The sequence below is a fragment of the Propithecus coquereli genome, unplaced genomic scaffold (genome assembly GCF_000956105.1).
Source record: "Propithecus coquereli isolate 6110/MARCELLA unplaced genomic scaffold, Pcoq_1.0 Scaffold135, whole genome shotgun sequence".
NCBI lineage: Eukaryota > Metazoa > Chordata > Mammalia > Primates > Indriidae > Propithecus > Propithecus coquereli.
The window spans coordinates 453,496-466,249 of NW_012137747.1; the positions used below are offsets into that span (position 1 = coordinate 453,496).

Here is a 12,754-nt window from a genome sequence, read left to right on the forward strand (position 1 = left end):
AAGCCTGGTAAATATGAATTGCGGTAAATGCTTAATATAGCTTATAGATGCTACAAATCTGGATCCTTGCCCACTTCTAACACTTCATCTCATATCCCTCTTTCACTGTTTACCACATTGTGGCCAGACTGGTCTGGAAAACATTTCATTTCCTCCTGCAACTTCATGTTTGCAAATGCTATACCCTCTGCTTGGAATACTGTTTTCACCCAACTGTTTCCTAGTCATGCTTCAGATTTTAGCTGATATGTCACCTTCTCAAAAAAGCTTTTCCCGATTCACCGATTTGAATTCAGCTCTCCCACCCCATCATTCTTTTCAAAGCTCCTGTATTTTTATTCCTCTATAGCATTATTTGTGTTTTTCCCCCCTCCCCAGGACCTAGGTCAGTTCCTGGCATGACATTATCATTCAAAAATACTTATTAAATGAATATTTTTGTAATCCTGAAGTATCTGACACCATATCTTGTAAGAAGTAAAAGCTCAAAGATCTGTTAAACTGTTTAACAATTTATCTGAGAAAAATTTACTACTAAGACTTTAGCTTTTCCTAGCCAAATTCAAGATCATTTTGTCAGTCTTCATTGTAATAGTAAGAAAAATAAGACTGGATCTTTGGATGTTAAAGGATGGAACTAATGGGAGGGTCACTTTGGCAGGTCAACATAATTCAAAGTCTGTTCCTTAGTTTTGTAGGTTTCAAAACTTTATTTGATCAGTTTACTCCATAATATTCAAGCTCTGGGTTTATCAACCTCAATACAAAGTAGGTAAGTCACAGGGAAAGAAAGTTTGGGATTCTAATAGCTGTAAAGTTCTGTCCATAATTAGGACAATTGTGTGAAATATCCCATATAATAGACTTTAAAAATTATTCTTATTCTATGAAAAGGACACATTTTATTTAATTCAATATAAATATCCAGCAAAATGGAAATTAACTGTTAGAAATATTCATGGTTACTTAAGTGCCTTTTCCTTTTGGACAGCTCTAAATAAACACTGACAAATTCTCCTTCCCTCCATTGTTGACAAAAAATTGTTATTAAATAAATCATTTGCTTCATATCTGATATTTCCATTTCCAAGATTACATCTTTTTTACAAAGTCTATGGTAGTTACTTCTTGCAACATGAGGACTTCCACTTCTGGGAATGTTGGACTGGTCAGTTAGACAAACCCTCCTTCTGCTGCAGTGGAGAGCCAATAAGATAGTGAAGAATTCAGACAATTACCAGGCCTGGATCAGGACAAGGATAGAGGTCTGGTGTGTTGTGCCAAATATTTGGGGCCGTTTCTATTCCACAATAGGTGGATGAGATGCTGAGAGGCTGAACGGTGCTTGTGACAGCTTAACAGAACAAGGGGAACAGGGACTGGCGTCCAGGGTCCGCCAATGATGGGCCCTAGTGGAAACACTTACTGTAGGGTGGGACCTCAGAACACTGCGCCCCAGGAGCGAGCATGAACTCTTCCAACACTGGGGTGGGGACTAGCTGTACTGGACTTACTTTAAGTTATGGTGATGTTTGTATGTCTTTATGAGACAGGTAAAGGGTTATCAGGAATAATTTTGTCTACATTAAGAATTGATTTCAAACCTAAGCTGTGACTCTAAACAACTCCAATAGTTTTTAGCCTACTGCAATTATTTAAGAGGGCCATCTTCAGGGTTTTAGAACATGGCTAAGTCACTGTGATGCCAGCTTTAATTATTGTAGGATTCACTAATGAAGCCCTCCAATTGAATACAGAGAAATGCCATGGGAGTAAGATCAGAAAACTCTTCTTGGTGTACAGAAGGATTTCTAGAAGGTCAGAAAGGCAGAGAAGTTAAGAGAGAGGCAGCTACTAAAGAGAGAGGGCTATTCGTTCTCTGAGAGCGGGTTCCTTATGAATTCTTGACTTTTTTTTTTATATTCACACATGGGGCTATCATAAATGCTTTAGTGAGCTGAGGGAAATACATTTGTAATATCCTGGCACTTGTTTTCACCTGATAAATACCCTCAAAATCTATTAATATAAACATAATACAAAGACAATCCAATTCAGGACAAAATTTTAAAACAGAAAATATATTTGAGATGCCTGCTTTTTCATTCCTGAATGAAATTTCAGACTTAGAGATATAATAAAATAAGCATAGATATTTACCCATTCAATGAGAATATACTTGGCCAAATATGGAAGTCCTGCTTCCAAGCCTCCACCATATAACCAAGAGCACAAGCCAGTCTTTTCTGAACTCTAATGGGATGGTAGAGGAAGGGAAAAAAAACCCACGTGCTTTTTTCTTTTTGTAATTTTCATTTCGTAAACTAGCATTTGAAACTAGTCATGCAATAATTACAAAAAGGCATTTTTCAAGATGGCAGGGACCTAATGACTTCTAGCATTATTTCTCACAATGCAGAAGACTGTATCACAATATTTGAGCTTTTTGATATCATAGCACCCTTTTCCATTCTTGTTAGGTTTTTAAGATAATTTTACTTTGCAACAATGTTCATACCTTTTTGATCTGAGTTCTTTCACCTAGGGCCTCAGAGAGTAAATCTAATTAATTTTTCACACATTTCCCAAAATTTGAAGTTAGCCATGTCAACCTAAGATTCCTTTTCTCTTCTTTAGTTTCTTCAGTCTTCACATGACAGTTGTCAAACCTTAGTTTTTCATCGTTTTACATGTAAAACCCAGATCCAACCCCCCAATGCAACATGACCAATATTAGCACTATTGCTTCCTTTTTTCTAACCTTTTAATTATTAAAGATGCAGCTGTTTCTGTCATCTAAGTCGTATCACCCTGTTGGGATCAGAATTACAATTAAGTACTATTGCTATCTTTTGTCAAATAAACTGTAAAGCCAGTTTTTCCCCATGCTGGACTCACAGAATGGATTGTTTAGAACTCAACGGCGGGACTTCACATTTATGAATATTTAATGTTAGGGTTTTTCAACCTATTGAGGTTTTTGAATTATCATTCATTGTACTATCAGTCTTCTCTGGATTTACATCATCTGTAAATTTAATAACTGTCTTTAAGTAATGATGAAAATAAATTGCATGAGGCCAAGGATATAAGGCTGATATAAGCCATCAGAGGTCTAAGTTAACTGATGATTCATTTAAACTATGGTGACAGCCACGATTCCCAAACTTTATCACGAATCGCCTGGCAGGCTTATTAAAACCAATCGTTGGGTCTCATCAATGTCTGATTTGAGAATTTGCATTTCTAACAAGTGCTCAGGTAATGTGATGACTAACTCTGAGAAGCACTGCTTTATGGGTGCAATTAATTATTCAACAAACTACCATCACACGGCCCTTGAGATTCTTAACAAAACTTTTAATAGGAGGTTTGGCTTGAATTATTCTTATGCTGGACTTATGTTGGATTTAGGCTGACCCCCAGAGATATATTTTGTCCTGGTGTACAAATTGAGATTACATTATTATAGTTCCACTTCCATAATCTTTAAGCTTTCAATGAGAAAGAATGAATAAGTAGTTCAATTTAGAGAACCTAACTTCTGGCCAATTCTAATAGTCCCAGCATTGTTTCAAATAAATGTTTAAATGTTGACATTATCAAACATGAAATAAATTCTCCCATAGAGATGTTGCCGTTTTCAAACAGATCTAGGTCCACACAGATCCCAGTCTATTATAAAGGAAAGGGAACATTTAGCCTTTTCACTGTGACAATTTGTCAGCAACAGATATTGAAGACAACTTTCAGGAGCTGACTTAGAAAAAAATTTAATCAATCAACAGAAATTTCAAATGCCTTCTGGTATTAAGAAGGAGACACACATGGGTTTCTCCTGAGCTCACTTAAAGGGTGAGATTTGGTGGATTTCGGTATACAAGTCATAGCTATAGTCTGTTAGCTTTTGACAAATACGTAACTTGAGTGTAGTAGCTGTTCCCTGGACCCCTCCCCTGATCCCAAAATATACTCAAACAACAAAGTTTTCACTTCATTTATTTCTTTAAAACAAGTCACTTCATACAGCATTTAGATATTTAAAATCATACACCTCATAAATAAAATTAATGCATCTTAATGACAATGGCAAAATCACATAAAAGTTGTACAAAATGAAATTAGACACCTTCCAGATAGCAGCAGTGCATTAACTTTAAAAAAAATGCTGGCAAACAGACAAAACATTTTTAAAACAAGGAAAACACCGTTCATCCTCACTAAGAAAAAATATTTTATGCTCTGTTTTGCCCTTCCCTACTACTTTTTCAAGTTATGACCTACAGCTCTAAATTTGAGTCTTCACTTATGGTTTTCTTCTGGTTTTAGGAACCTTTGCCTCTACTGCATTAATATAGGAACTACAGGAATGTTTTTATTCTCTGTCCCTTTTGACAAGCTATACATATTCTGTATTTTAAGCTGAATTCAAATTTTTTAAAGGAAAAATATTACTTTGCTAAGTACATATTTCCTGTAAACAGCCTGAGTCCTGAATGGCACCAATGTAAACTGGAAACTGACAAGAATTGGGTCCCCTGGTCCTTTAACTTATGGTCTATAATTAACTATATATCCCATACCATTTATAAAGTCAGATTCCTGTAATCTTAGTAGGAATTCTAAACCTTCCTGTTTACCTGCCACTTAAACAAATTATATTTTCACTATTCCTAAATTCCTCCATGTAGACTAGTAATTTTAAAAACGTAAGTATAAAAGGCCATCATAGCAAAATGCTTATATTCATGATTTTACAATTTAATGACAAGTTTTTTCACCTATGGCCATGCCACATTCTATGCCAACAAATGGGGAGGAAGGGTTAATGTAACAAAGGTATTGCTTTAAAAATGTTCTGAAAAGCATAATTCATGACTAGGAATGTATCCATTTGACAATCTCTTCTTTTTTAGTGGTACTTTATCCTCCTGCCCCTTCTTCCCTTCACTCCCAAATACCATGGGAGGGTTATCAACTTCCTTTAAATGCATATGAATCAAGACCTAAATCAGCACCCCACAATTATCAGTGTAATAATTTTTCCTAAGTCAAATAGTCAAAGCACTGTAAACAAAATGCTAGCTAATTTTGAGGGAAAAACCACACTTTCCCACAATCAGGAACATTTTATATTCTTTTTATGTTGAATCAAATGTGAAATAAAATTATAACACTTAATAAAACATCTTTAGTTAATAAACTAGATTACTCAAATCAAGTGTTTTACCTTAGACTTAAAAATGATGTAGCTTATATATGACACTTTTAAGGCCTCTGACTCAAAAATCAGCTTCCTTAAAATAAGTTTGCTTAGAAACAAATGAAGAGTTTTAAGAACTTAATCTTTTAGAAATTGCTAGTCATCTTTGTGCTACAAGGACAAGTTTGAATACTGCATTGTACAACAGATGATAAAGGACAATCACATTATAATAGTAACATTTTTAATGCCAGGGCACACACCTTTCTCCTAATAGTTACTGAAATTGAGTTCTGCTGTTACCAAAATACCAGAATGTTGTACCGCTAGATACACTATACACTGATGCCAATAGCTGATTAAGAAGCGCTGATGGTTAGCAGTTCAAAAATTATATTTTAATGTTCTTAACAAGATCCCTAGAGAGGTCTAACATGTAAACTTTTATTTCATATTTTTTTAAAGTGCTGCAAACAATCATAAATGTGTGTCTCAACACATGAAAGAACATAATTCTTAGTATGTTTAGGAAGGCCACCAGAGTTGTCACAAAAAAAAAAAAATCACTCTGTTGCTTAATCTTGCATACTCCCCATTCTGATTTTTTCAAAAAGACATAGAAAACTATGCTTAGCTAGGGCAACTTGCAACACCCATGTTTTAATTCCTACACAGGACAGAGGAATAAACTAGATAAGCAGGTTAGGCATGGGCACTTAAGGACATAGATAGATAACATAATGTTAATTAATTCCTGATTATGATTTTACTGGGACTTCATGGAATAACTGGTATGACTACACTAGTCCCTAACAATGGGGTCAAGGTGACCAGCAGCCAAGCTTCAAGGATATCACTTGACTGTACCAAATCATCATTCATGGGAAACAATTAAGAAATCAAACATGACCTATTAACAAAAGACGTTAACATACTGATGTCTTCATATGGCTACCACATCACAAAACTCTCAGGGATATTAAGTTTAACTTCTGAAATCTACTTTATCTAGAGTGCATCTTCATGTAACACTGCATCTAATCTTTAATCTAAAGAAGAGTAAGGGAAAAGAGGAGGAGGGGTAGAGTGGCAAAGCACAATCTTTATTCACTCTGCCACCAATGTAAACTGTCTTCATTTTGATCAAAATTCTCGTATGGCAGACAAAAACTGAATGAGTAGGAAGAAGGATTTCATTCTGCTCCAGTACAAATGTAAGACAAAGTTTCTTTTAATCCTGCTGCAAGTTCTAAATCCATACTTTTGAAATTCTCAAGATGAGAATTTACTCACATTAATAACTAATTTCACGAGTTTAGTAAGTGTAGTTAAAAAAAACCCTATAAATTTTTTGAGGCCTACAAGCTTGAATTTAGAATGAACAGAGGTTTCAATTTTTAATCCTCAATAACTAAATCAAATGATCTGCAAATAATGCTTCATCTTGAATTTTCCATGATCAGAACACTATCTTAAAGTAACTAGTGCTGAATTTCAGTAGATGATTAATTTAAAAAGTCATCTTTGAAAGCAATTTGAGCATCAGTGTCCAACTGATGAATGGACAACCTAGGTAACAGATAAAATAGAATAAAATAAGATCCCCTGTATAAATACTTGACACTTAATATGTAAACAAAGTACTTAAAATGAAGGGGTTTAATTTTGTAAAATATCAGTGTTGTATTTCTTTCCATTTGTTAAATTAATCCACTATAGATAATATATATTCAATTTTAAAGTGACAGAAATTTATGTTGGGGAACATATCGAAACATGCCTGGCACAGTAAAAATTACTCAATAAATATTTGTTGCACGAATAAACTTCTGGATCTAAAATTCCAGTAAGCAAATGTCAAATTTGGCTCCTGAAGTAGCAAAGAAAGGCAAGCTTTGTGAGCTTTATAAATGATGCAATTTGATAGTTGTTATCCAGTGGTATATTCTTAATTTACAGTTTTAATTTTTTCTGGGGGAAATAAGAGAGATATAAAATCCATTTAGACCAGATGAGTCAGGTATGAAGAAATTTTCATATTCATTTGTACATATCATGATTGCCAAACATTAAGTATCCTAAGCTCACAGCGCTATGCTTAAGGCTCAGTAAAACAGAAAATTAAACACTCTTAAGTTATACTGACCATAATAGCTTAAAATGCCTACAACAGCTATACACACAAAATACACTCAAGAAATGTCATCTGATGATTTCAAGCATACTTTGTGAATTGTTCCTTAAGCGTACTTTTCTCCTAAATTGTTCACATGTTCCTTAATTTTACATGGCCACCTTCACCAAGTGAAAAGTGCTAAAAGTAAATCTCAATTTTAAAACATTTGCCAAGAAGATAAGCCGAAAGAGATTTAAGTGCTTTGAAGTGTACCACTGGTTTTCTAAGTGAGATACTTAATCAAAAATGAGACCAAGATAACAAAACTTCACAACATTAAGCCTCTTCACATTATGTGAGATAATACATAACAAATTATAATTTTGCATCCCTGATCTTCAGAAGAATTAAGAAAAGAGGTAGAGAACTTTATCTGGAAGATCTTGTAGTGAAGCTAAGTTTTAGAGGGTGTGCCTTGTGAATCAGTCCACCAAGCAAATGGCTACACATCTAATATTAGGAAGAAGCAAAATTCTGAGAAAGCTAAGGCAAGGATTTTGAAACTTTCATATTTTGGAAGTGAAACAAATCCATTCAACAGTATAATCCCAATTACTTTAAAACTCTTCAAAAGTCAAAGATTGCAGATAAGCAAAGTGCTAATTTGAAAAAATGTGGAATTATTTAAAAAAAAATTAGTGGAGGGATTAAGGCTAGCAGAAAAACAAATACTGTTTACTTATGCAAAAGATCTTACAAAAACCAAATCAAAGCAGATGGAGATGTTTTTTGGAAGTGCTCTTAACAAAAAGCTGAGAAAATTAAATCCCTCCAGACAAATTTTTATGTAAAAAAGCAAAAGCTGAGCAAATTTCAAAGGAATTTCAATTAAAAAAAAATACTCTGCTTGATTTAAAAATTTTATCCAATGTGACAAAGACCAATACATGAATTGCATTAAAACACGAGGCCAACGGTCTTTTAAAGCTTCAGTAAGCTGCTCAGGCACCTTTTTCCTCATACATTCTACTTTTATACACCAGAAATCTTAAACAGGGAACTACCAGTTCCTGTTTTTAGATAACATTCTCAAGGAAGAGACTTGTCCCTGTAAAAATTGCTTGTCATGTACTTATAAGTGGTTAAGTACACATTTATAAAGTCTACCAAACTGCAATATAAAATCAGTTTTGACAATTCTGACTATCTTCATTTGATGAATCAATTCATAATTTAGAAACTATTAACTCACTCAGAGTTATTAAAAGGACTCTATTATTGGAGACACTGTGGTACATGTCCAGAGGCCTCACATGAGGCCATCCACATAACCCAAAATGTGATGTTGTTTTCTTCTACAAGTTAAAGCTGCTGGGTGCTAGTTTATAATACTAAAACTCCATTTTCAAGTCAGTGTCAGTAGATGGCCCCACTGTCACCCCAGCAGAAAGAGGGCATGTATCACCACTGTAGACACGCGTCTGTAAACTTGCACACTAATTTTAATCTTAACAAAGAATTTTAGTGTCTTAGTGGTTTTAAGTTAAAAGGATGGTTCAAGCATTGTGTCCTTTCGTTCTTTAGGGTTACGAATAGCTTATTGGAAAACCCAGAGCCTTCTGGATCTGTGAGGTAGCTGGCTTCAACCCTCATTTGTGCATAGATCACACTTCTCCAAAGTTGGTATGGCCTGTCTCCTTGGCATGTTCCCTTGCTTCTGCTTGTCCAGTTAATCCCTTCTGACATACCATGCATCTTAGGGTGAAGCGGTTTACGTCAGTAAATTGTCGCCTTCTTCTAGCTTCATCTGCTAATTCCAGTGCTTGCACGAGAACGATATCATCGTTAGAGGAGAATATGGTCAGAGGAGGTGTATCTGGATCAGGGAAGTCACGCTGAAGCGGATCATAGTGGATGCCATCATAAATAAGCAGGACCCTTTTGGTATATCCCGCATCTTCCCCAAAACGATCAATTCTTACTGTCTGTGTATCCACTACACATATTTCACATTGATAAAACTTAGACAAAATCGATATCTCAATTGCTCCTCCCCAAGTATCATCCCTTTTGATCCAGTCACAGTACTCTTGATTTGTTTTTCCCAGTATTGCCTCACTGTAGAAGTCTGGATCACTTGCTACAATTTCTGCTATGAGGCGTCTCATCTCAGGGGCACAAGCTGGATTCAAGACTCCTCCTTCAACGACATAGTACACACTGGTAAAGAGGCAAGAGTTGTCTGCTGGGACCACAGTTCTGCTAAGTACAGGCAAAGTTTCCCTGACGTAACTAGGAGCACCATGTTTTGTAAATGCAGGTGAAGTTTTGGGCCTGGTTTGGTCTTCTTCAACAATCAGCATGTCGCCTGTTAAAATAAAACAAATCCACAACTGCAGAGAAAATATAGGTGAAATTAGGTGTTCACTAGCCAAGTCTGTGAATTACAAACAGAGTAAGTATAAACTGCAGTTACTAAGACTCAGCTTTGCAAACAAGTGACCAGTAACACTTTCTGTTCACTGAATCTTCATAAAGATGAAAACACAACAAAGAACAAAACATTTCAGGTTGCATCTCAACTTAGTGAAGGAGCCTGGAGTATACAACGTTATACTTATTTAAAAAGATACATTTCAAAAACAAATTTTCCTTATACAATGTACCTGCTCTATGCATTTCAAAAGCACCAACCTTCCAGAAGGTGTTCACCACAGACTAGGCCACTAGGGGGTTCTCCTCCTTTTCAAACTTAACATACCTACCCTACTTAGTTTTTACAGAGTCCTTGCTACAACAGAAAGCTTTTAAATTATCAACATGGATGTTCATGTTTTAAAACTGGACAGAAACGACTGTGTTGGCTACAAATTAAAAGGGCTTTCAGTGGGTGTTTAAAAGCTAACTCTAAAATAGAGTATACCTGTTAAAGTATACATGAAGGGGACTGCAAAAACGAGCCAAGTAAACAAAAACACAAAAGGATCCTGCACTCTTCAGATCTGATCGACGACACATGGAAAAAGAGCCACCAGGACAGAGAAAATTGGTCTTACTTTTTTATACTTTTGTGGATGCAGAGGGAAAACAAAATGAATTGAGATAATTTCACAGTAGACCAGAAAGAAATTGGGAAACGGGGACTCCAAGGCTTTGGGCTTCTCTTTCAACCATGTGTTAAAACAAGGAGTTGCTAGACACTTGCCCCGGCCTCCGTCAGAGTTCTCTGTTCCTTTCATCCATCCTCACCCTAGTCCTCAAAGCCCAGAGCTGACCCGTCCACAGCCACCCTGCCTTGACTGGTTCTCTGTTCTCTCTCACGCCCCTGTTCTCCCAGGACTTCCCCTGGCCCCTGTCCCAATTACTTACCTGATTGAATGGGCAAGTCCTCCAGAACGGTATCCCCGTTGCTGAGATCCAAGCACTCGGGTGGAAATCCGACGAGGATTCGCTGACCGCCGGGGGCGATCCCGGTGATGGCGGCAATTTGGCCCTGGAGTTCCCGCACCCGGGTCCGGCTGGACAGCCCCTGCAAAACATGGGTGCCATCCTTGGCCTTGCAGCGGAGCCGCCACATCGTGTCGTTCCGGCCGCCCACAGGCCAAGCACCCGCGGGGCCAGCTTTGGTCCCGGCAGCAGGTTGGTAGACGCCGCCGGGGCAACCAGCCGCCGGGTGGACTCCAAAATGGCCACCTTTCGCGGGGCCAAACATCGCGAGAAGTTGCTGGTGGTCACAGTTCTCGCGACACTTTGGTGCGGCTTCTGCCTTGGCACTTTAATAAGAGCAAACTTTCTTAAAGGGACAAGTAATTCCGCCCGCACACTCCCTCACGAGCCAAAGGATGAAGACTTGTCCGTATTCCTAAAGTACAACTGGTCTTGCTACCTGTAGAGAGAATGAGGTGCCCTCCGCGTCAGTAGCATATATGCTCAAGGGAAGAGGGCGGAGGAAGGAGTTCCTAAATCAAGTACTATAGATTGGAATGTGACCTTGCACCTTGTAAGGTCGGAAATTATTAAATTAGGGCTTCCACACGACACCCAGACTATACCGGGAGAGACAGAGTTATAGTTCAGAAAGCAAACGAATGCCAAGAATGGTCAGTGAGTCAAAGGATCTGTCACAAACACGTAGATACTCGTGACTATACTCGCGGCTGCACCAAACATTGAGTCATTGGGGTCAAGGGGGCCGGACGACTGGCCTTTCCACCTCCGTGGGACTGTACTTGAAAAACGTCCATGCCACATCAGAAAGCACAGTATGAGGTCAGCATCTGGGGCATTTGCCTCATTCAGGTGGTGGCAGTATAAGGAGGAATGAAGAGGACTAACCTGTGTCATCCAGATTCCAATTCAGTTTCTGGGTATTCAAAAATGAAGACTTCATTCCTGCCTTCAGTGTAATAAGTACTCATTGTAGTGGGGAGAGAGGGTGGGGTGTGAGAGACACGTAAGTGCTGAATTTCACAGCAACGTGATGTTAGATTTTGTGTCCATTTTCAACCCTGTATGCCTAGAACCCAGGACTGTGCCTCGCAAATAAAGTGTTCAATAAATACTTGCCGAGTGGGTAAAGGCAGAGTTGTATAGGCACAGAGAGGGCAACTATAACGCGCTGGGAGTCGTAAAAAGCTTCAAGGAGCAGATAACTATTTGAACTGTTCTGAAGGATGAATTCCCAGGTGAAGGAGGAATAAAGACGTCCCCGAATTTCTCTTTTTCAAGAAATCCATACTCATTGTTCTTTACCCATCTTGGATCCAGACAGCAAGTCCCACCCCGCCTAGAGTGGGTTTATCAAACATCTAACGAGCTTGCTGGGGCAACTATAAAAAGTGTAGTTCACTTGGAATGTGCAAACTCACTTCCAGTATAAAAGCTTCCTTCCCTGAATAAATTATATGGAACCTTTCCATCTTTTCACACCTTTCATGACTCAGTTTTTTGCTGGTGCAATTTTCCTTCTTGGTTCTTCAAGATGACCACAACAGATGATATAGCCTGGGAGGAAGGGGCGGTAGAAGAGGAATAAGGAAGGTGGTTAGAAGTCCACTGAAGTATGTGATATGGATGGGTCCAGGGAAGCTACTGGTTCAGCGATGAGAGTAGTTTTCTTAGGTTACAGTGTCTGACCTAGGGGAAGGATACGCAAACACCCTAACGTGTAATCAACTCAAGTATTGTGGTAGTTTATTCTAGCGAAACATATTTTAAAGCTTACGCTTCAATTTATGGCTCTAACGAGGTCCTGCTGGGATTCAGGGATGAAAGCGTTAATCTTTGCGCCGTTTTCCCCGTCATCAAAAGGTCACACCCTCTCAAGACGTCTACTTAGTAATCCACTCTCGCGAGAGTAAGGAGGAGGGAAGGCTTTTTATTAGCCCCGCCCCCAGCTCCATCAGTTACCAAGCAACAGTGCAACCAACCTCCAC

At 37.9% G+C, this 12,754-nt stretch overlaps 1 protein-coding gene across 1 annotated transcript; it reads right to left on the minus strand.

Annotated features, from left to right (window-relative positions):
- Window positions 1-8,237: 8,237 nt before the first annotated feature.
- Window positions 8,238-11,166, minus strand: YOD1 (YOD1 deubiquitinase). Its single transcript, XM_012638829.1, has 2 exons — window positions 10,689-11,166; window positions 8,238-9,687 (listed from the first exon to the last, which is right to left on the minus strand). The coding sequence occupies exons 1-2, from the start codon at window positions 11,029-11,031 to the stop codon at window positions 8,984-8,986; spliced, it is 1,047 nt and encodes a 348-aa protein (XP_012494283.1). The 5' UTR covers window positions 11,032-11,166; the 3' UTR covers window positions 8,238-8,983.
- Between the last annotated feature and the right edge of the window lie 1,588 nt (window positions 11,167-12,754).